A 22,250-nucleotide genomic window follows, 5' to 3' on the forward strand; every position below is an offset into this window, starting at 1 on the left:
TTCCATTCCGACTTTGCTTTAGCAAGGACTCAAATATAGCCCTTCGTTGCTCGTTGTTTAGATTCTTTTTCGATCTGGATGGCGTAGAGATTGAATTCTCCAAGTGGTTAATTCATAGTACATAGAAGAACTCTAGTACTGCAGTTAGGTAAATTTAGCAAGTTTAGTGATGGACATGGAAGAGTAAATAATGGGATAGATTTTGATACGATGAGAAGGGTAAGCTTTTCAAGGAAAGATTGTATCGATAATTTAGGCATCACATGAAGAGGGATATCTTCTTTAAAAGCCATTAAGTTTATGGAATTAAAAACATTGATCTCTGGGCTAATTTAATTAGATGGAAAGAAAAATCTAAAATGAAGATTCTTGGCTCATTCCTTTTAAACAAGGTTAGCTGCTTTGAAAGAAAACAGAATTGGGAATAAAATCACTGATCATTAGCGGAGAAAAATCTAGAATTATTTTTTTAAAATTACACAGTCTGTATTTTTTGGTGAAACTAAATTCCGTCGGAAACCATGAAATATTTTATGTTCGTTGGTAATTATCGGTGAAAGCATTTTCATCGGCAAGATTTTCTTTCATGTGGTGTAATCACGGGAACTAACATTTCTATGCCGGTAATTAAATTTTTAAATCTCTTACAAAAGATAGTGTGAGTTCGGATATACGAGGATTTTAATAGATTAGTGGTAATTACGTAGATCCATAAAATCTATTTTTTCTTCCTAAATATTATAGACCTAAAACGATTATTGAATCCTAAATTTACACTACGTAGTACTGGTGAGAACGGAAATGGAAAACCCTAGTTTGAGCACATCTTTCCATGGGCCTTCAATTCAATTCGAAGGATCCCAATGAGAAAACTTATTGTTTTAAGTATTCGTTGACAAATCCCAGATGAAAGCTAATGTATATGCAATTCAATTAAACATGTGTCAGTTAGTCATGGGTGGATAGAGAATAACGTCCTTTTTTTTTCATTCCTTGTACAGTTTACTTGCTTGATGACAATGAAAAATATTAAATCAGGTAAAATTCTATATTTCTACTCTATTTCATAAAGTTGACCCCATGAAAACTTCAAAATTCAGCATTTAATATTTTAAACTAATTATATCAAGCATGTGATTATAGATCAGTGGAATGAAAACGTTATTTAAAAAATAAAAAAAAATAAAAATCAGTTAATATAGATTCTAGCTACGAATAAAGGTTGGTATCATGTCAATAGACAATAAAAGTTTTAATATGATGTTTTTTGGCTTTCAAGTTACATGAGATGATAGATTTGAACTAAGAAAATTGTGTTAATTCTTGTTGGTTTTTTGTTTTTTATCTTATTTTGGGGGTATTTGATGCCATTAATGGATTTACTTAGATCTTTAAAGTATTTTTGAATAAAAAATAATTACAAAATAGATTTCTAGACCTTAGAATCATCTCCATTCATTTTTTTGACACCTTTGTGGTGGTCAAATCCTAGACAATAGATGACAAGCTATCTACTTGTTTTTTTAAAAAAATAAAGGATATACAATAGATATCCCATCCCTTGTATAAAAATAAAAAACAAGAACTAGATTACGAGCTTAGGTAGGGAGGCCTAGACGTGCTGGGCCACCCAGGCTAGGCTTGTGCCTAATGTTTTTTTTTTTGATGTTTTTTTGTATGAAATCAATTAGATTTAAATGCACTATAATTTTTTTATTTAGTTTTGGCATCTTTCACATATAGTATTATATTCCTATGGGAACTTTAACTTGATTTTTTATATTAATGTATGCCTAATATATATAAAAAAACTTGTGAATATTTAATTAACATAAAATTCACATTTTTTAAAGATTTTTAGTACATTTTTATATAATTTTATCAACTCTATCAATTTTGTTTTCTTCAACCATATAAAAGATACCATGGCTTTGTTTGAATGTTTTATTTTAATTTTGCTTTTACTATCATAATGGATTTTTGCGTACAAAATGTCATGATATTATGTTGATCCTTGGTTTTATGAGTGGATTTTATTTATTTTATTAAATAAAAGATAATTTTAGAAAATACAAACTCGGATAGGGAATCTTCAAGTTTGAACCTGTATATTGAGTTTAATAATAACATAAAAAAATACTTATATTTTCAGAAAAAAATTGTTCGGAACACAAAGTAGCATAAGATTGTTTGGCACTGCAGTGGGGTAACACTTTAAATTTTTTTTTTTAATGTTTTTAAATGATTTTGATATATTAATATGAAAAAATTAATTTAATATCTTTTTAAATAAAAATTGTTTTTAAAACTAACTTTTATTACTATTCCAAACACCCAAAAATAACCAACCTGGTATAATTTTTTTTTATTATCGTGAGTGTCTGAGTTAGTTTGTGTATCTTGATTAATTCTATAAATTTTAAAATTAATAATTATAAATTTTTTTAATAATTCTGAAATTTATAAATCTCAAACCGGTTACCTCTAAAATATAAATCTAAAATATGGTTAGTTGAAGAATAGTTTTCAGATACCAACCTTGAATAACTTGAGCGTACGTGACTCGTTGATAAAGGGTTTAATCGTCAAAGAAAAAAGAAACTTAGTAAAGGGGGGCCTTCATTGCTTTAACGTCGACACGTAGCAACCGCGTCCTGTCGTTGATGCTAAAAGGTACTGTGGTGAGCATGTGGAGTCAGTTTGCAGCAAAATAAAGGAAAAATTCTAAAGGGGTTGGAAAAACAACTCAACAGTGGAAGATAAGCTTAAAGAATTGATGCTTAAATAGCAATGCTGAGATTATTATTCTGATTTTTCTTTTTATTTTACGAAAAAGTAGTATTTGAATTATTCTTAACCTTGACTTGGAAAGCCTTGTTTCTAACTTAGAGTGAGATTGATTTTGTTTTTAGATGTTTTTTTAAGATGTAATTTTAGTGTTTTACTTTTAGTTTTGATATGTTAATATATATTAATAATAATAAAAAATCTAAAACAATTATTTTAATATATATTAAAATAAAAGATATTTTTTAAAAATCGTCCTCTACAGTACCAAATACATTTTAAAACCCAATCAATTAATGCTAAAAAGTTGAAAAATAAAAATAAAAATCCAAGAAAATTTAATAAAAGGCAACCACAGGTTAATTAACCTCCCATCTCTCCTGTCTATTTTAGTAAAAGTACTACTTTACTGTAGCAAATAATCCCTGGCTCCGAACCACCTTCACAAATAATAGTAAAGAAATCATCCTTGCCCTAGAGAAGAAGGAGAAGAAGCAAGGTAAACAAGATCTAGCTAGATGATCCATATTTGGTATTAAATCATAAAAAACATCAAAAGAAAAATAAAAAATAGTAAAAAGAACTATGGGAAGGGGGAGGGTAGAGCTGAAGAGGATAGAGAACAAGATAAATCGACAAGTAACATTTGCTAAGAGAAGGAATGGGTTGCTTAAGAAGGCTTACGAGCTATCAGTTCTTTGTGATGCTGAGGTTGCGCTCATCATCTTCTCCAACAGTGGCAAGCTCTTTGAGTTCTGCAGCAGCTCCAAGTACGTAACCCCCCTTGTAATTAGACATAATTATAAATTTATATTTCAAACTATAATCTCTCTTCTTTCCAGTCTCTTATAATTAATATCGTTTCGATGTTTTTTTTTTTTTGAAACCTTTCCAATATACGAGTGTTTTAATATTTTGTTTGGCGACCTTTAATTCTTGATGATGTCTTTCTGGCGATGGATTTTCTTATTTTTTTTTCGTGTTTTAAGAACATATATATATATATAGGCGGCCGGTCTTTATTAATTGGAGGTATATACTGAGATAGCTAGGTGTCTATTTTATGAAGATCTTGAGTTATAAGAAGAACCCTCTTATGCAGACTTTCAAGGGATCGAAAAGTTTCAGTTCTTCTCTTTCTTAACCAGCAGAACGTTTTTCCTCTTTCTTTTGATTTTTTTTTTCATTTTTCTAGAACAAGTAGTGCAATTAATTATCACTCTCTCTCTCTCTCTATGAATATGAATTTCCAGAGTACCATTACATAAAAAGAAATTCAGGTGTCGTGCAGCTTGGAAGTCACCACACACGCACGTACATACTTCGGCATATGGTGACAAATCAAATGTTTCTTATCTCGAAGAAAAATGAATTTTTAAGTACTGTCTCGTGGTTAAACTTAATATTTTTAATCTAGTCATTCCAGTCTCCTCGCTGCTTTTGTACTGTCTCTGCACTCGTATTTAAATCGTTCCTGGAAATGCGGGTTCAGGGTCCAAGAAGAGAGGCAAGCTAGCAAGCCATGGTTAAATTTCATGTTTTATATTTTCCTCCTATAAATTAAACGCAACTCCATGGTGATCATATATATTAGAGAAACTTTCCTGATTTCATTTGATTTAAGTCCAGGTGTTGAAGACTTCTAGCTATCAGGTTTCCTCCCCCCCCCCCCCCCCCCCCCCAATCTTTCTTGCTTCCCCTTGATTCTTATTTTACTTCTTGTAAGTTTCCGATTCACAACAACTTAACACTACCAGTGTTCCAGTGTTTGTCAAAAGTAGGTTTTCACTATTTTCCCTTGCGGCTGTTGCTATAAGAAAATCAATTCGGGCTATGAATGATTTGGTAGCTATTAATTTATCAGTTTCTTTAAATTTGGATTTCTTAATCTAAAGTAAGTTAATTGTACTGCTGAATCTTATGTAACTTTTTTTTGGAACATAATTCTTAAATGGATTTGATTATGCGAGTTTATGATTTTCATAAAACTAGATTTTCATATATATATATATATATATATATACATATTAAACTAATTGGTCATAAAATATATCATATAACAAAGTACTGAATTAAAATCTAATTAACTTAAATGCAGTTCAACTTGAATCCATATATTTTTGTCATTCGCGTAACACGGTAACTTAGGGTTATGGCCTTTTTCTAAAACTCATCTGGGTCAAATAGCTGAATTAATCAGTTGAGTGCCAGGAGTTGCGAGGGTATAATTCTTGAATAAGGATTCTTGACTTTCAACCAATGTAGATGAACACAACATAATTTTTTTTAATATCGATACTGCTTTTGTTCAAGGAAAAAAAAATAGTGGAATTGGAATGTATTTATCATAGCCTAAATTTTTAAAATTGTTATTGGTTTATCACTCTACATCATTAGACACCCGAAGATACGCCTCAATGCATGTTTGCAAAGGTTTTCCTCTCTAATATTTCTACTAGCCATCAATTAGGCCTGTGTGCAGGGGCTTCTTATGCAGATGAACGTGTTTAAATACCTTTTGTTCTCTCATTTGTAATAATGGCGTTATTTGCAGTATTTGTTATTCTTGCCTTTATCTTTGTACAATATTTCTTAATTCCAACGAAGTGCTAACTTGTTTTGAGAACAGTAGTGTTGTGTCCGTTGTAGGAGACAGCTTCGTCTAAAATAAAACAAATAAGAAAATCATTACTGCATAATGAGGATAATAAAAAAGTAAGTATGTCAAATAAAACAAATAGAATAGAACAATCATGTGCATTAATAAGAGTGAAATCTTGATGGGACTTTAAGAAATGATAAGAGTTTCTTAGCAGTTGATTTTAAAAAGATAATTTTTTTGTTTGAAAATATATTAAAATAATATTTTTATTATTTTTTAAAAATTATTTTTGATATTAATATATTAAAATATTTAAAAAATAAAAAAAATATTAAAAAAAACATGATCTTAAACGACTTCCGAAACAAGCCTAGAGTTTTTTTGCTAGTACATACAATGCTAGCATTAGGTGTAAAGCCACACCGACAATAGAATAGTATGGAAACTTGGCTTTTCTCTTCTCCTTCATTATTGAAACCCAATTAAATCTTACAAACCTCGATATTGGATGAAAAGAAATCTACAGGATAAAACAAAAGGAGGAATATAAAACTTTATTAATAGGAAGATATCAAAACATGGTAGAGTTGGATGGAAAAAGGAGTTGTTGTTTTGGGGAGCTAGCTTTCTAGCAGAATATCATGTACTGTCGTCTAGCTAGGAAGATACAAAAACACAAATACTTTCAAGCATTAGGAACGTGATATATATTTTAATCATAGATAATTAAAAAACCAAAGTGTTGTGAAATCTTATATAATGTTAATTGGATCAAAATCTAGTTTTTCAGTCATCGATAAAATTTAATTATCATATAATTAAACCCTATACAGGCAATAAAATATTAATGTAAAGACTAAAACCGCCCATGTGTTCATTAGCTTCATTCCATGCCTATTGTGATATTAAATAATTTTAATTACGATTAATAAATATCTTATTCGGAATATTATAACCTCAGAGAGAGATTAGTGGTGTGGGTGCACGCCTCCGTCCCCTGATCGGATTTTTTGAACTCCGATGGTGCTTCTAGGGTAATCCTGAACTGTTAATTGTTTGTGGCCTCGATATAATATATACATGTTGGCGTCGTGATATAGTTTTATAGTAATCCATATGTATTTGGATCGATCAACCAACACACTATAGTGGTATTTGGATCATGAAATTAAGTAGAAAGCGAAACCACACTCTAGGGGCATTTGGTTCATGAGAGTAGAGAGCAAAATGAGTCCGAACATGAGATTTCGATAATCATTGCATTTTTCTAGCTTGAGAAATATATTAAATTAATTTCTAGGAATCTCACCTTTCAAACTTCCTTTTCTTTTCTTACTTTCTTGCATGCATACACATGTACAAAATGAAATTTATTCAAATATTGTTATATTATGTAATTATTCAAAGAAAAATACCCAAATCTGAATCATCAACACTCACAAATTAATGGGTTTTTTCAAAAAATGCCATGATGTCTTATATATTTACAAACACTATTTTCTTTCTTTCTTTATTTTCCTGATGAACACCAAGCACTAGTTAATTAACTCATCATATTGGTTTAGTTGCGGTTCCACAAATAATTTATGACAATAAGGGTGTTATATATGTATATACTAAGTAAATCTAAACACTTACAAAAAATTTTAAGGACAAAATAATCATAAAGATACTAGGTTTTACAATGCTAGTCGAGGCTATATATATATATATCATCTCTAAAATATTAAAAACAAAATTCAAAATCTCTTTTCCGGATTCACATACTCAAGAGAATAATTCCAGGGAGAAAGGTAAAAGAAAAAAAACCCTCCTTATAAGTGAAAAAGCTTTGTCGGAGATGATTAAAAAAAAAACTATGTTGCTTAATTGTAGGCCGAATCCTTTTTCCTTTAATTGTCTGTCTTTCACTTCATCTCTTCTGCGTAATTAAATTTATCCAGGATCGCGAATTTGTAGTAACTAAATGACTTCATTTCATTCATTAACATTTATCTTTATTATCTGTTTTCTGCATTTGTTCCAGCATGGCCACGACAATCGAAAAATATCAAAGGTTCAGTTATGGAGCTCTGGAAGGGGGCCAGTCTGAAAAGGAGACGCAGGTAACTAAATATTTTTTCGTTTTTTTTCAACTCTAAGATCATGTTCTGGTGAAAACATGGTGGCCGTGTCTGTCACTGGAAAGTGTCATTCGCACGGTATGGGTGTCTAAGTGAAGTTTTATAACATTTCAAGTACTATGGATTTCTGATTATCTAACCATCACTCCCCTAAAGTACATTATATTATGAAATTCAGAGTTGTTAGAGTAAGTAGTAGAGTCCTTCTTTGATATTGCTCTTCTAAGAGCCTGGCAAAGAGAACAGGGGAAAACGTCGTCCAATTCTAGTCCTGAACTGTCCAGCAGCTGTTATGGTTGCTTGATTAATAGCATTTTCTTGGCTGATCTATGATCTATGAAACTAAGTTTAACAGCTGGAATGTTCTAAGCAGAACAACTACCAGGAATACTTGAAGCTAAAAACGAGAGTGGACGTGCTACAGCGTTCTCAAAGGTACGTAATATACACCATGATACCAGTTCACCCAAAAACTTAGATGCCATGCTTGATTGATTTGTATAACTATTAAAGTTTATTGAATTTTGCAAGCAATCATAATGTTTTTTCCTGTTTTTTGGTAAGGCAATCTGCATAAGTACTCATTTATTAAACTTCAACTTCTGTAGGAATCTTCTCGGGGAGGATTTAGGGAATTTGGGCACTATGGAGCTTGACCAGCTTGAGAATCAGCTTGACTCGTCATTGAAGCAAATCAGGAGTAGAAAGGTATTTAATATATATAACCACTTACATTATTATTATCCCGTATCAAATAACCATAATAAATAATAAACCATAAATAGTTTTATATTACTTCTTAATACTTCCTCAAATATAAATTATTGAAGCTTAAAACCATCTTATTACTCGATGAATAAGATTTTAATACTATATTAAACAATTATTTTAATTTTAAATTTTAAATTATTAAATAAAATTCGTTAAATAATTAAATATTACTTTCTAAGCTCCTAAAATTATTACTACTATAAGTTTTGCTAATTAGCACAAACCAAAGCTTTGATACTAATCTGTTAGGGATTTTTATAGCATCTTAAAACAAAATTTTCTGTAGATTGTAAAATGAAAGAGATTGAAAAAACATAAAAGATAAAACAAAGCATATATTTACATGGCTAAGCAATATATTGTCTATTCCACGGAGAAAGATATAATTGGTACGATATTTAACTAAGATCAAAGAGATCGAGTACATTAGCAACAATATCTAAACTCAAAACTCAAATACACTTGTATTTGCACAAACTTCATCAATTTAAAGATCATTACAAGGAATAACTAAATATCATAAGAGTAACAAGCTATGGAACTCCATCCCAAAACGAACAAATTGTGTAATTGAGTTACATGGTAGTGATATAGGTCGGCCACTTAAATTAGAAAAAAAAAGAAAATGCAGGCCAAGTCCAAATCAATTGGAACTAACATGGTATTTAAGCCTAAAACCCAACACCTATCCTAGTAGAATTGATGAGGTGCGCGCTCGCTCTAACTTCCTATGAACTTATGACAGAAAAATAAGACAGTGCATGTTATGTTATGTTTTAGAAAGTGCAAATACTCTGTTAATTTGGCCATTCATTCTTTTTGCAGGGCCAATTTGTACTGGATGAACTTTCTGAACTTCAAAGGAAGGTAAGAATTACGTCTAGATTAATTTATTACTACCAGACACTTGCGCGCGCATGCTATATACCTCGAATATGACCCATGATGTGTATATTTCATGCCTTTCAGGAAGAACTGCTACTGGAAACCAATAATGCATTAAAAAGAAAGGTACAGCCTTGATTACGCTTCATATGTGTGTTGCTAATGCACAGTTAATTGGTGGAAACACATAATAGTGACCAGCCATTTCTCGTGAATCTTTGAATAAATACCTGTACCTGCCTGGGTTGTGGAACCTGAAAACCTCAGAATTTACCCAGTTCATGATCTTACAGAACATGCACTTGCACACCACACGGTGCATGAACAAACAGTAATCCACGAATGCTTGAATTCTGATAAACTTTTAAAATGAACTTCTTACCTTAACTCTCTGAAATCCTAATTTTGGATTTGTAGTTGGAAGAAACTAGTGCAGCAATTCGATTGTCATGGAAAGTCGGAGAGCAACGTGTTCCATACAGCTTCCAACCTGTTCAGCCATATGATCCGATCGAGCCTTTGCAATACAACAGTACTTTTCAGTTTGGGTATGTAAATCCCTACTAACCCTGCATAAATTCAAATGAAAATCATTCAGTTTGCTCCGCTCCAGCTATTTTTCGTTCTTTCATGAGCTTTTCCTTTTGTGTTACAGTTACAATCCAGCGGAAACAGATCAAGCGACTGTTACATCCTCATCTCAAAATGTTAACGGGTTCATTCCAGGGTGGATGCTTTAGCTTTTGAAACTAAAAAAATTCAAGAATTTGCCATCGGACTAGAAAACGAAATGCATAAGTAACTCTTAATTATGTGATGGTTCAACTTTGCCCCATCCGTCAGCATATATACAGATGTGTAAACGATTACGCAATAAGTTGCCTGTAACAAACAATATTCGGTGTTCTATATATATATATGCTTGATGAAATGATCGAAGTTTTCTTTATTGATGTGATTTGTTTGATAACCCTTTGAGGAAAAAAAAACCTTGAAATTATTTAGAATTTTTATTAAACTTGATTTTTTTATTGAGTTCATAAGATTAAGTTCATAATAAATTATTGAAAAACAAATCTAGTTACATTGCAGTTCCTCACATGAAAAAAAAAAATTGAGGTTATAAGAAATTATTTAGTATTGTTATTAAACTTGATTTTATAAGTTAGTTTTAAAATCTCATGAATTAATTTATAAAATAATAGCATTGTTATGCATATTAGATTCATATATATCGTTGTTTATTTTTATGAAATATGAGAGATTTATAAAATTAACTGACATAGATATCAATTACATAGCTTAAAAGAGAAGAGTATATAAAAGTTTTTTTAAAAAAAACATAAAACTATCAAACAAAACTAATTAAAACCACAAGCTAATCAAGTAAAAAGGCCATGATAAAACCATCTAGGTGGTGGCCCAGTGGTAAGAGCTTGGGACCAAGAGGTTTGCTCTCTCTGTGGTCTCAGGTTCGAGCCCTGTGGTTGCTCATATGATGGCCACTGGAGGCTTACATGGTCGTTAACTTCAGGACCCGTGGGATTAGTCGAGGTGCGCGCAAGCTGGCCCGGACACCCACGTTAATCTAAAAAAAAAAGGCCATGATAAAAAGAAGAAGCTATAACCAAACAACTAAGTCATCTTTTCTAATAATTCTTTGCTTGCCTAAATAATCTGTAACATGATTCTTCTATCTATGAATATAATTATATATATATATATATAAAGAAATCCCTAATACAACCATAAAATATGTTAATATTATTAAAAATAATGACACAATTAGATAATTTTTTTTAAAGAATTTAATTAAAAAATAAAAAATATGAAAAAAAGGGGTCAGATCGATGTGCATGAGTTGGTGTATTTTTACATTTGCAAGAATATAATTTTTCAAGGCTGTTGATCTTTTCAATTTTTGTTGATAAATGCGACTAGGTGAGCTCTGGCCCTGTGTGGACGGAAACCGGTGGTCTGTCTAGCAAACCTAGCAGGGATTCGCTGCGGATTTCACGTAACAAATCTCGCAATCATATATGGTAATTACTTAATTAGTGTTAGCAAAATCTCCGCCGTCAATACGAAAGAGGACGTGGGTGTGGACATAACCCAACAATAAAAACAACTCTTCTTCCGATGAGTCCGTACAGCTGTGACATGCAAAAATAGAGAAAAGAAAGATTTTTTAAAGAAATTAGCACAGTTATATAAAATATTTGGCAAATTTAACGCCGAACAATCAACCAAAATACTTTAGAAAAAGAAGTTAGAAATTAAAAGTAAAGAAAGACTAGAATAGAGGTTGGAAAATATGAAACTATGTAATTTTTTATTTAAAATTATTTTATAAATTAAAAGAAAAAGATATAAATAGCATAACCTTAAAATATATAATTATTGGGCTCAACCTATTAATTAAAATTTTCTAACATATATAACTCAAATAAATAAAATAGACTCAAATAAGGTTAGTCTCTTAACCAAGGAACAACGGGTTAGGCTATTCTCCATCGTTGATAATCATACGCATGTGTAATAGTGTCTCGGATATGATGTTTCCATCAACTATAATATTATCATTTGAGAAATTCTTGGTGAAATAACACACTTTTATTTTATAACGCTTATAAAATGTGATATTTATTAAAAACTTTCATTTCCGAGCGTGACAAAATAGTTGTCGCACTTTAGAAGAGCGATGTTTAAACTTATCGTGTTTTAGAAATGCGACATGTCATGAAATTTAAATCCTCTTCTGATCAAAGAGCACAGCAGACACAACAACTCTCTTTCTCTCTCAAAACTGGTGTTATCTCTCTAAGAACCCCACCAATCACTTGTTTTTTTGCCAGTAAAACACCAAAAAATTAAACCCATTTTAGTCTCCAAGCTTCCTAGAAAGTTTTTCTCTTCAAAATCTCATGTTGTTGCCACCTAACTCTTTTTCTAGTCCTACAAGCATGGTAAACATATTATATTGCTATAAATTTATGTTTGGTTTAGTTGAAATGCAATCATTGTTTAGGGTTTATATTGAATTTAGAGTTTGTTGAATTAATGATAAATTAACTAGAATATTGTATTATTTAAGTATTTGAGATTCATTTTGCATGTATATATGTTTATTTATTTGTATTCCTGAAACTATTTGTGATTATAAAATGTAAGAATTTATTGTGTTTGGTTATTGTGGTTCTTTATATGTATTTTTAAATGGGACATGATTTTAGATATAGTTTTTAAATTGGAGGAACTTTACCCGGATTTTGTTAAAATTAATTTTTTTTTACTTTCTAAAATCATTAATTAAATTAAATGTAAGATTAACAAACTAAATACTAAATCTCATAAGAATCATTTTTTTGTTAGATTTAGATGTAGGGAAAATTTATTCTAGAATTTTTATGGAATAGCTTGGATAACTACTAAAATTTCATTAATATTGGATGTTCAAAACATAACATTAATTAAATATTATAGTTTTAAACTTAATATTTAAAAATATACTATTTTACCTTAACTTTTTTACTGCTGTGTCCCTATTTCTTTTCAATTTCTATCCTGGGTGCCCAATTCGTCCGAAAAGAAAAGGAAAGGAAAAAGGACCGGGACCTGCATAGGCAATAGAATCCAGGCTAGCTAAGGCAGTCCTGAGCCAGTGAGAATTCGACAACTCACATTCAAGAAACCACTCCGGTTTTGCCCAACCAGCCAATTTCACTGTACACCGCTACCCATTTACCATCTAGACAGTAGACCCTCCTATTCTTTTCCACTCCACGCCTGCGCATGCTTTCTCAAGGAAACTTTACATTTATAATTTTGTTCCTCTTTTTTTTTTTTTCGCATCTCATTTTTTAAGGTTCAGGTTCGGTGTTTTTTTGTTTTCTCTTTCGTTGCGGTAGTGGGGTTATTTTGAGAAAAAAAAAAAAAAAAGAACCAAGAAAAGAAAGGGTTAGGACATTTAGAGAGAGAGAGAGAGAGAGATGGGAAGAGGTAGGGTTCAGTTGAAGAGAATAGAGAACAAGATCAACCGGCAGGTTACATTTTCCAAAAGAAGAACTGGATTGTTGAAGAAAGCTCATGAAATCTCAGTCCTATGTGATGCCGAGGTTGCCTTGATCGTCTTCTCTCATAAAGGGAAGCTCTTTGAATACTCCACCAATGCTTGGTACGTACTCAATTCACCTCTCTTATATATATATTATACCCTTATATCTTAATTAGGTTTTTCTTTATCTCTCTCTTCTTCTTTTTTCATCTGGGGCTTTTGTTATTTTTCTTTTCTTTTCTTTTATTTCTTTCTTTGATAGGGACGACATGGTGTATGACCTCTCTCTAACTTCCGATTTTCTTTTTGGCTGGTTTTTTTCTTAGAAATGAATGACCTATGTCTCCTCAACGTTATCATGGCCAAACATTGAAGCTATACACGTATTTGTTTTGGATTTTTTGCTTCGTACATAATCTTTGGTACATATAAAGATAGGATCTCGTAATTAATATAATCTAATGTACTGAGTATCTCTTGTATCCTTAATAATCATGTCTTTCTTAAATTTTTTTAATTTCCAGAGGGTTCCAAAGTTTCTGCAGTGTATATCTCTTACTTTATCCATTAAAATAACCATAAAACATATGCTTCATGGGTCCTCGAAGTCTTGTCCAGTAGATTTTGATGGCTGTAGGGTGATGCTGTGCTCATATCTGACTGGAGGAGTACTATACTCCCAATCCTTTATGACAGTTTTGCAGTTGAAGGTGCAACATCCCATAATAAAACATGATATCTGATATATCGATTTGAACTTGTTAAAGTAAGCTACGGATTAGGATTCTTAGTATAAATACATTAAATTTTGTGGAAAGCAATCGCATCATGTTTTTAGGAGAACATAAATATTTTAATATAAATTGGATGGTGTCCCTTTTTGACACTTTCGAGATATTAATTAATGGATCTAATATCAACAGCACTAGTTATTTGGTTTAGAAATTGCTATTTGCCACATAAATTAGAAAAATAAAAACATCGATAACGTACGCCTCATAGGGTAAAAATATTAGAGATAAATAATTAACTCTACTATCCATCAAGAAAAAGATAATTAATTGTACTTGCAATTTGGATTTGACACTGCTCGTAGCGATTTGGATTGCAATACTAAAATAAAGAGAAGTTTGAAGCCATTCAATCAAACTAATTTTTACGATGTGATCTATATAATAGAAACCAAAGAGATCTGGAGAGGATATTGGTGAGAAGCATGCATGTAAAGAGGTGGTGGAGGTAGAGGTTAACAGACTGTGTGTGTTTGTATATATATGGAATAATTAAAGCCTAAGAAATAGTTTTATATTAACTTTCTAATAGTATTTAACTTACTTAGGATTGGTCTGTAGACTAATAATTATCTAAAACTTATGAGTCAAGAAATAGTTTTATATAGATTCCTTGCATTTTTTTTTTCAATTTCTAGATTACGTTTGGAAAAGATCATGCATTCTATGTTTGGAAGCATGTGCTTTCTTGACTCCTATAATTACTTATGATGCAGCTGTTGCTTAGGTACAGTTGTTTTGCCTTCCATAAATAACCATCAGTAACTAGTGGTGGTGAAATCTCCAGAATAGAGCACGTTATGTATTTCTTTTTAGTACTACATTTGCTCCTGCTGCATAACTATTCTTCTGCACTGTGAAATGTCGAGAATAGAACACGTGAATATGTTTCTTTGTCAATTGCAAAATTTAAAAGTGAATTGTTCTGCTCCTGCTGCATAACTACTCTTTAATTCACAGACAGCTATGTTGATGGTTCACTAGCAATTCTATAATGGAACATCATTATGGTGCCATGAAAATATAGTCAGTTGCATGTTTTCTCTTGTCATTGCGTGAGATATTGCAACATGTTCAAACCCTCCTTTTGAAATATTTGAGTTTGAAAAATATCCATTGATATGAAGAGGTCAGAGTAGCCCCGCATTTTATAGTGTTGATTGATTCAATCCACCAAGATATACGAATCCCGTGCAAGATCTAAGAAAAAAAATGAAACCCTATTCTGGTCAACTGTTTGCCCCTGTTTGTTTTTTGCGAAGCAAAAAGCTTTAAAGCGCCTGTAAAGGCGAAATAGGAGATTATGAACCAAACCTCAACCAAGTCAGCCTCAACTGTTTGCCCCTGTTCAGATAGAAGATATGCATCTAAATTAATTGGATACGAAATCTGATGTTCAAAGCTCTAGATATGCATGAATTAATGGTGGAAAAAATTAGTTGAATGGATTTTCTTCAATCATAGATACGACTCAAGGGAAAAAAGCTTGAAACTTTCTATTCCTGATTTCTCATATACTGTCAAGTTGTCTCTGTGGAAATGTCGTGGAAAATGCACATATCCGGAAAATGGAACATGTATTTATTTACGAAGAAGCATCGTCTTGTTGTGCAACAGCATGGAAAAGATACTTGAACGCCACGAGAGGTATTCTTATGCAGAGAGGCAATTAGTCGCAACTGATCTTGATTCGCAGGTAGGGCCTTAATTACTATTTCATCAGATTTGTTATTTTCTTAAGTTCTATTTCTGCACTTTAATTTCTACTATTGATTTGAATTGAACGAAAAGGGGAATTGAAATTCATACGGTAAGTTAATGTACAATATATTCATTAAGTTTGATTCAGTCACCATGTCGGGTTCCAATAATACCGAGTTTAACTTAATTCGCAGGGGAACTGGACCCTAGAGTATAACAGGCTCAAGGCAAAGGTTGAACTTCTACAGAGAAACCACAGGTACTCCTACTCCGAACTTGATTGCCTGCATTTATTTCCAAATTTTTCTCACAAGATTTTCAAACCTTACCAGGCACTATTTGGGGGAAGATCTGGACTCCGTGAGTCTCAAAGAGCTTCAAAACTTGGAGCAACAGATTGATACCGCCCTTAAACTCATTCGGGAAAGAAAAGTATGCTATACTGCTATAGAAAAGCACGCTAAACTTTCTTATGCTTTTATTACTGGAATTATGCCAGTTGTAATAACGTGTTCTCTCTTTTACAGAACCATCTGATGTATCAGTCGATTTCTGAGCTGCAGATAAAGGTACGTCGTCCCCATATTTGCACAAACTTATGCTTTGAATTTCCATGATCTCTGTACAACCTTGGAAGCTATAATCATCATTTTTAGAAAGCCTAATTCATCCAAGATCATCAAGCACCTGACTTACCCCCCTTTTCCTTTTGAAGTTATATCCCATAGGTTGACGTCAGAATAAGTCTTACATGAACGTTAGAAGATCAGAGCCGTACACGCAAGTGGTATTTTTCCGATTCATGTAGCACAAGAGGGAGTAATGATGTAGGATATTTTTTTTATTTAGTTGGTTTAAAGGTTATAAAACTGCTTTAAAAAGAAGAAAACAAAGGGGTTATAACAGGTGCAGAAAAAGAAATAGGGCAAAAGTAAAATCATTTCACTCTTAAGAAGCATAAGTGCTTTTAAAGGATAAATTATTGAAATCCAGTTATTTCTTCTCTCCCATTCTCTCTAAATGCCTATGACTCATGCCTAAATTTGCCTGTTTAATTTTTCTACATTTCTATCTGCTTTATGACAGGAGAAGGCAATTAAAGAGCAAAATAACATGTTAGTGAAGCAGGTGGCCTTCCTTTATTGTCCCAAGACTTGCAAATTACATTTTAATTAATTCTTTCCAACATGCACTATATATGAGGGGGCCATTTACATGCATAGCTATTTTGATCAGTTTGTTGAATAGCTGATGATTTTTACTATTGAATGATTTGGAAATAGATCAAGGAGAAGGAGAAAGCACTGGCACAGCCGGCACTCTGGGATCAGCAAGATCATGGCCCTAATGCTTCCTCATTCCTTTTACCACAGCCGCCACTGCCTTGTTTAAACATCAGGTAATCTTCCCTTGCACTGCTATAGTAGCTATATATAGCCTATAGTTCTAAGAGGCGGAACTAGAACATTTTAGATAGGGTATTCATAAAAATTATCAGAATATAGAGCAAATATTTTATTTTTAAAGAAACCAAATGCATAACTATTATGAAAATTCAAGAACCAAAACTAATTTTTTTTTAAACTTTGGGGGTGTCATGCTCCCCCAAAGCATGCAGTAGTTCCACCCCTGCTTATATGGTTTAACTCGCATGACATTACTTCTCATCGTTTGCAACCTGATTTCTTTTCTCTGTAATTTTACTCTAAACGTCACTTTAATAACAAGATTAATGTCAAAATGAACATCTAAACTCTATAGGGAATTGATATTTGATACATACTTTTGATAGTAACAACACCCTTTGAGTGATACGGTATATATTTGCTCCATTTGTTTTGATAGTAACAATAGGTATATAACGAATGCCTATTGTTTTTACGCGTAATCTGTCTTCTAGATTTTCTAACATAAAAGGGCATTTGGATTTCACCGTAAATTAACATGATATCCCAATTAGTCCCAACCACCGCATATTAAAAATATAGAAAATCAGTGTCTATTTACTTTATTGTATGTGGTCAGTGATCACAAATTGATTAACGATATATAGGTGCGCAATAAATTGTTATATAATACTAATTGATCTGATGCGGTGGCAGTTACCAGGAAGAAGATCCAGAAGCGAGGAGGAATTATGAACTTGACCTCACGCTGGAACCAATTTATTCGTGTCACCTTGGATGCTTTGGAACATGAATATTTGGGTGAAGAAAGACACTCTGAAACTGCTAAAAATGTAGTTTTTGGTTCGTTATGAAATTAGATTATATATATATACGCACCTTGTTATAACTAAGGTTTCATCATGTCAAATTGATATAATTAATGACATGATCCTTTGATCGTATATCAATTATCCATCTTGTTGGTAATAATTAAATTGTTGATGGAATCTTAATTCCGATGTTTCAAGTCGTGTCTGAAATATTTAAGAAGACTGGCGCAGCTAATTTTCATAATGCCAATGGAAGGTCCTAATTATGAACTACTGTTAGTTGCTTCCCCGGCTAGAGGAGGCCGATATTTCTTGCCAGGAAGTAGAGGTTGAAGGATTTTTCTTTCCTTTTCTTATCTCTAGGTGGTAGCCATCAGCTGAATACATGTTTACAACTTATTTTGGGTGAATTTTATCAATTTATCATCATATTTTGGCCTCCCGTCTAAAGGGCACGGCTGCCTCCGCTGCCGAAACTAGAAGGCATACCAACAGCCAAAGTCAGCCAACGGTAGTAACAAGCTTAACCGGCAGGTTCTCTTCCAGTAATGCTAGAAACATAGGGAAGGGAGGAAGGAATCGAGGCGGAGAAGACTGAGGCTTCGGAGGCTATAACGGGCAGCAGAATCAGACTCCAAATCAGAATTAAAACAATGATTTTCGTCGCTATTATGATAACAGGAATGGCGGCCAAAGCCCACGGTTGGAGCTCTACAACTCTTAGAATCCCACTACTCCTTTATGTCCTCAAAGGTACACACATTATAATCCTACCACTTGGTACCTAGACATTGCAGCTTTTCATCATATTACTTTTGACATTGCCTCCTGGTACCCAGACATCATATTACATTCTTTTCTTCCATGTCAAGGTTCGGACTCGCCTACAGCATTCTTGCATCCTTCCATGCCATGGTCCTGGTATTAGTTAAAGTCATCTCATCGCAGTAAAGCTGTCCATTTGAATTTACAGGGAAGGGTAGGTGGGCTTCTCTTTGCATTTTGCAAGGATCAGTTGGGTTATGGACCCTTTGTTGCCACAATTCAATTTTCCTAGGCCTTTGCGTTTTGGATGCTGAAACCGAACTCTAAAGTTTTGCTGAAAGCTACATATTCATAGGTCCAAAGCAAGTATAAGTCAGGCTTGAAGCCTGCGTTCTTTAGTAGACCTTGAAGCCCATTTATCACCTCTGGGCCATTGTCGCTCGTCTGCAAAGGAAATAATTGTTCTGGGAAAAACTAACTCGAGGATGGTGTCGATGGTCAGCCTCAAGAGGGTTGATAAATGGAACCCAATGCGAAAAATATCCATGTATGCACCATCCTGTAATTTGCGTTCGTATATCATTCAGATTTCGTATGATCAAGCATCACTCTCATGATAAATAGCTGAGGGTTTTTTCCCCCCCTTTTTTTCTTTTCCGAATAGTAGATAGTGAGTGAAGTTAAATCAAGACCTAATTACAATTTTTTTTATATGAATAATACTAGTTTACGGAACATTTTTCGAAGTTACTTTCGTAAAATTTTCAAGCACTAGATTTATTCATGATCTATTATTAGAATCCATCCATTCAATGTTTGAAATTCTTGGGTGGTAAATCTTGAAAAGAAAAGATATTATAAACGTAGCATTAATAAACTTTATACATACAGCCTTGTTACCAAGTATAAATTATACCTATGATAATTGCGAGATATTAATATATATAAAATTTATATTTGTCATGAATTTGATGGGTTAACTTGGATTATTTTTTTAATTATATTTTAAATCTCATCTTTCAACATTAAGTTAATTGGTAATTAGATTTTATTATTTATTTTGATTTACTTTCTATGAAGTTATCTTAGTCTAATGACACAAGTCATAAGTTTAACAGGTAAAGTTGAGTTGACTTGTTTTTTTTTTAATTTTATCATTCAATATTATGTTGATTGAGGATTGAGATTTATATTTTGGTTTGATTTACTTTTTATAGGGTTATTTGTGGATTTGACAAGTTATGTCAGGTTGACCTAGATTAATCTAGTATGTTGTCATCTCATTATTTTTTTAAAAAAATTATTGTCTTAAATTATTTTTAGTTAAATTATATTTTTATTGATCGTTTAGTTTGTTTTTAGATCCATAAAATCAACGAATTATATCAAATCATCCTTTATAAAATTCATTTTTTTATATTAGAAAATATTTTAGTAATACTGAATATTTTTTTTTACCCAAATGATGTTAATAGTCAAGTGACTACTAAGTGAGGATTTTCGAACTTCATTGTCATCCATTAGAATCAATTAATTATCAAGACGTTCGATATTGGATGAATCTATTGATAAACCAGAAATTAATCACGACGTAACATCGTACTTTATGCCGACTAAACAGGGTCCATGAATTGGTTGCTTTCCAGACATGTAAAAGATGGACATGGCTGAATTTCTGGAGCTCTAAATCCTTATCCATGGCCGTACAATAGATGGTGGGTCTTGCGTGCTATTTGGAATGTATTTGGATAAACACTGTTTCAAATTAATATCTCACACGATTGATCGACCTCCTGTTACATAATTTGTTTTACTGGTTAAGGCATCATTTTGATACTTGTTAATTTCTCGAATCAAGATTATGTGATTCTATTGTTTCTTTCGGAAACTGGACTTATGTGTTCAAGAACAATTTATTTCTACAGCCTTCCTTGAATTTTAAATCAAAATCATAACATAAAGAACAAGTTCTTCCACCACTCGAGTCAAGCTTGAAGAGTATTTAACCCGTGTCATTATTTTGCTACCATATTGACGGAGTAGAAAGATATGTAAAATGATATTTGTGATCGAGCTAGATTCATTCATAACAATGGTTCATGCTGATCGATCGAAATTCTTGGAAGATCACTTGTCGGGACTTGGAAGATTTTATGAGCAAATGATTTGCCAGTTTATATAATAAAGTTTTTCCTTTGTAAAATTAATGAAACAAATTAAATCCTATTAGTTTAGGTTATTTATTTCTTGCAAGGGGCAGATTCTTAGTCATTGTCCGAGTTATTTATTCGCTAATGTATAGAAAACGACTCTAGGTTGATCATTCATTCTATCTTAAACAACACGACTTAGGTTTTAAAATTAATCTTTAAAAGAACATACTTCGTCATAATTCCTTGACTTGTCGTAATATATAATGTTAATTCAAGATTTCTGAAGTTTAAGCAATTTATGTATATTTTTCCTGCAATTTCTTTTTTGTGAGTTTATTTATAACTTCATGTTTTAACTTTTTTACTGCTTTATTTGCATGTTTTAATTTGATTTATTTATTTCTTTTATTGTTATGCAATTTAACTTTTTATCTTTTTTTACACCAGCTTATTCTATGTGAAGTTGTGTAGTCTAATTATTGCAATAAATCTTTGTGATTTTCCACTCAATGAACTAATGAACAGTTTCCAATAATTAGTAAGTCATATGAACGGTTATAGTTTTATCATGATTAATATTTATCTTGATGAGTATGATTTATTACTCATATTAATATTACTTGAATCTGCAGGTTTTAATATAAACCTAATTTAAGATTAATTTATTGCTTGATCCGAACATACTTGTTTAAATCTCAACTTAACCTTATGGTTTAATATTTAAATTGATTTTATAGTTTAATAAACACAGTTATAAGTTGATCGATCAGTCTATCTTTCCATTTATAGAATAGGTATCATTACTTGATATCTTTCCCAAGTTTTGTTTTTCCTTTGTTCCTTCATGGTTGTGTCTATTTTCTCTCCTTTTTATTCTTGGCGTCTGGAACGAAAGAGAGACTATTATTTGCATTTGATGAGGAGCTTGTAACTACATTGTAATAATTGGATTTGGCGTGCCTCCCCGGCCCGTTCATGCCAAAAAATCCCATTATTCATGGTAATAAAAGAATATAATGGGAGTAATTCTCTATTTTTAGAGAACTACAGCCTTGATGGCCAAGTAAATTCAAAGAAAAAACTAGACTAAATAGAAAAAAAATACTCACAAAGAATATAAATCTTACTAGAATAGTTTTTGAATAACTTTGGACAGTAAAAGAAATAAACTGGATAAAAAAAAATTGCTAAGATATTTAAGTTTAAGAAAATACAGTTCAACAAAAGAACAGATTAGAGTTCTAAAAGTAGCAGTGAGTCAAAATAGATAACTAAGAAATAAGTTGAGGTTCTTAGAAAAAAAAACCTAAGAATATCAGGTATTACATAAGAAAGATTGTAAGAAAGTAGTTAATAATGCAATAAATAAAGCATAATTAAAAAGTATAAAGGTGAAAAGA

At 31.9% G+C, this 22,250-nt stretch overlaps 2 protein-coding genes across 4 annotated transcripts; both read left to right on the top strand.

Annotated features, from left to right (window-relative positions):
* Positions 1-3,192: 3,192 nt before the first annotated feature.
* Positions 3,193-10,117, top strand: LOC7498222 (agamous-like MADS-box protein MADS2). Its single transcript, XM_024606918.2, has 8 exons — positions 3,193-3,557; positions 7,416-7,494; positions 7,886-7,947; positions 8,121-8,220; positions 9,109-9,150; positions 9,253-9,294; positions 9,586-9,716; positions 9,824-10,117. Exons 1-8 carry the CDS (start codon positions 3,373-3,375, stop codon positions 9,906-9,908), a joined length of 726 nt encoding a protein of 241 aa, XP_024462686.1. The 5' UTR covers positions 3,193-3,372; the 3' UTR covers positions 9,909-10,117.
* Positions 10,118-12,784: 2,667 nt separating this feature from the next.
* Positions 12,785-18,205, top strand: LOC7471072 (truncated transcription factor CAULIFLOWER A). 3 transcript variants are annotated; one of them, XM_024606842.2, is made up of 8 exons: positions 12,785-13,342; positions 15,631-15,709; positions 15,909-15,973; positions 16,047-16,146; positions 16,242-16,283; positions 16,801-16,829; positions 16,998-17,113; positions 17,817-18,205. In XM_024606842.2, the coding sequence occupies exons 1-7, from the start codon at positions 13,158-13,160 to the stop codon at positions 17,104-17,106; spliced, it is 609 nt and encodes a 202-aa protein (XP_024462610.2). In that variant the 5' UTR covers positions 12,785-13,157; the 3' UTR covers positions 17,107-17,113; positions 17,817-18,205. The 3 variants fall into 3 exon arrangements, with proteins under 3 accessions (XP_024462610.2, XP_002311353.3, XP_024462609.2); XM_002311317.4 differs by having other exon boundaries at positions 12,787-13,342; positions 16,801-16,842; XM_024606841.2 differs by lacking the exon at positions 16,801-16,829 and having other exon boundaries at positions 12,787-13,342.
* Positions 18,206-22,250: the final 4,045 nt, after the last annotated feature.

Source organism: Populus trichocarpa, chromosome 8 (assembly GCF_000002775.5).
Source record: "Populus trichocarpa isolate Nisqually-1 chromosome 8, P.trichocarpa_v4.1, whole genome shotgun sequence".
Lineage (NCBI taxonomy): Eukaryota > Viridiplantae > Streptophyta > Magnoliopsida > Malpighiales > Salicaceae > Populus > Populus trichocarpa.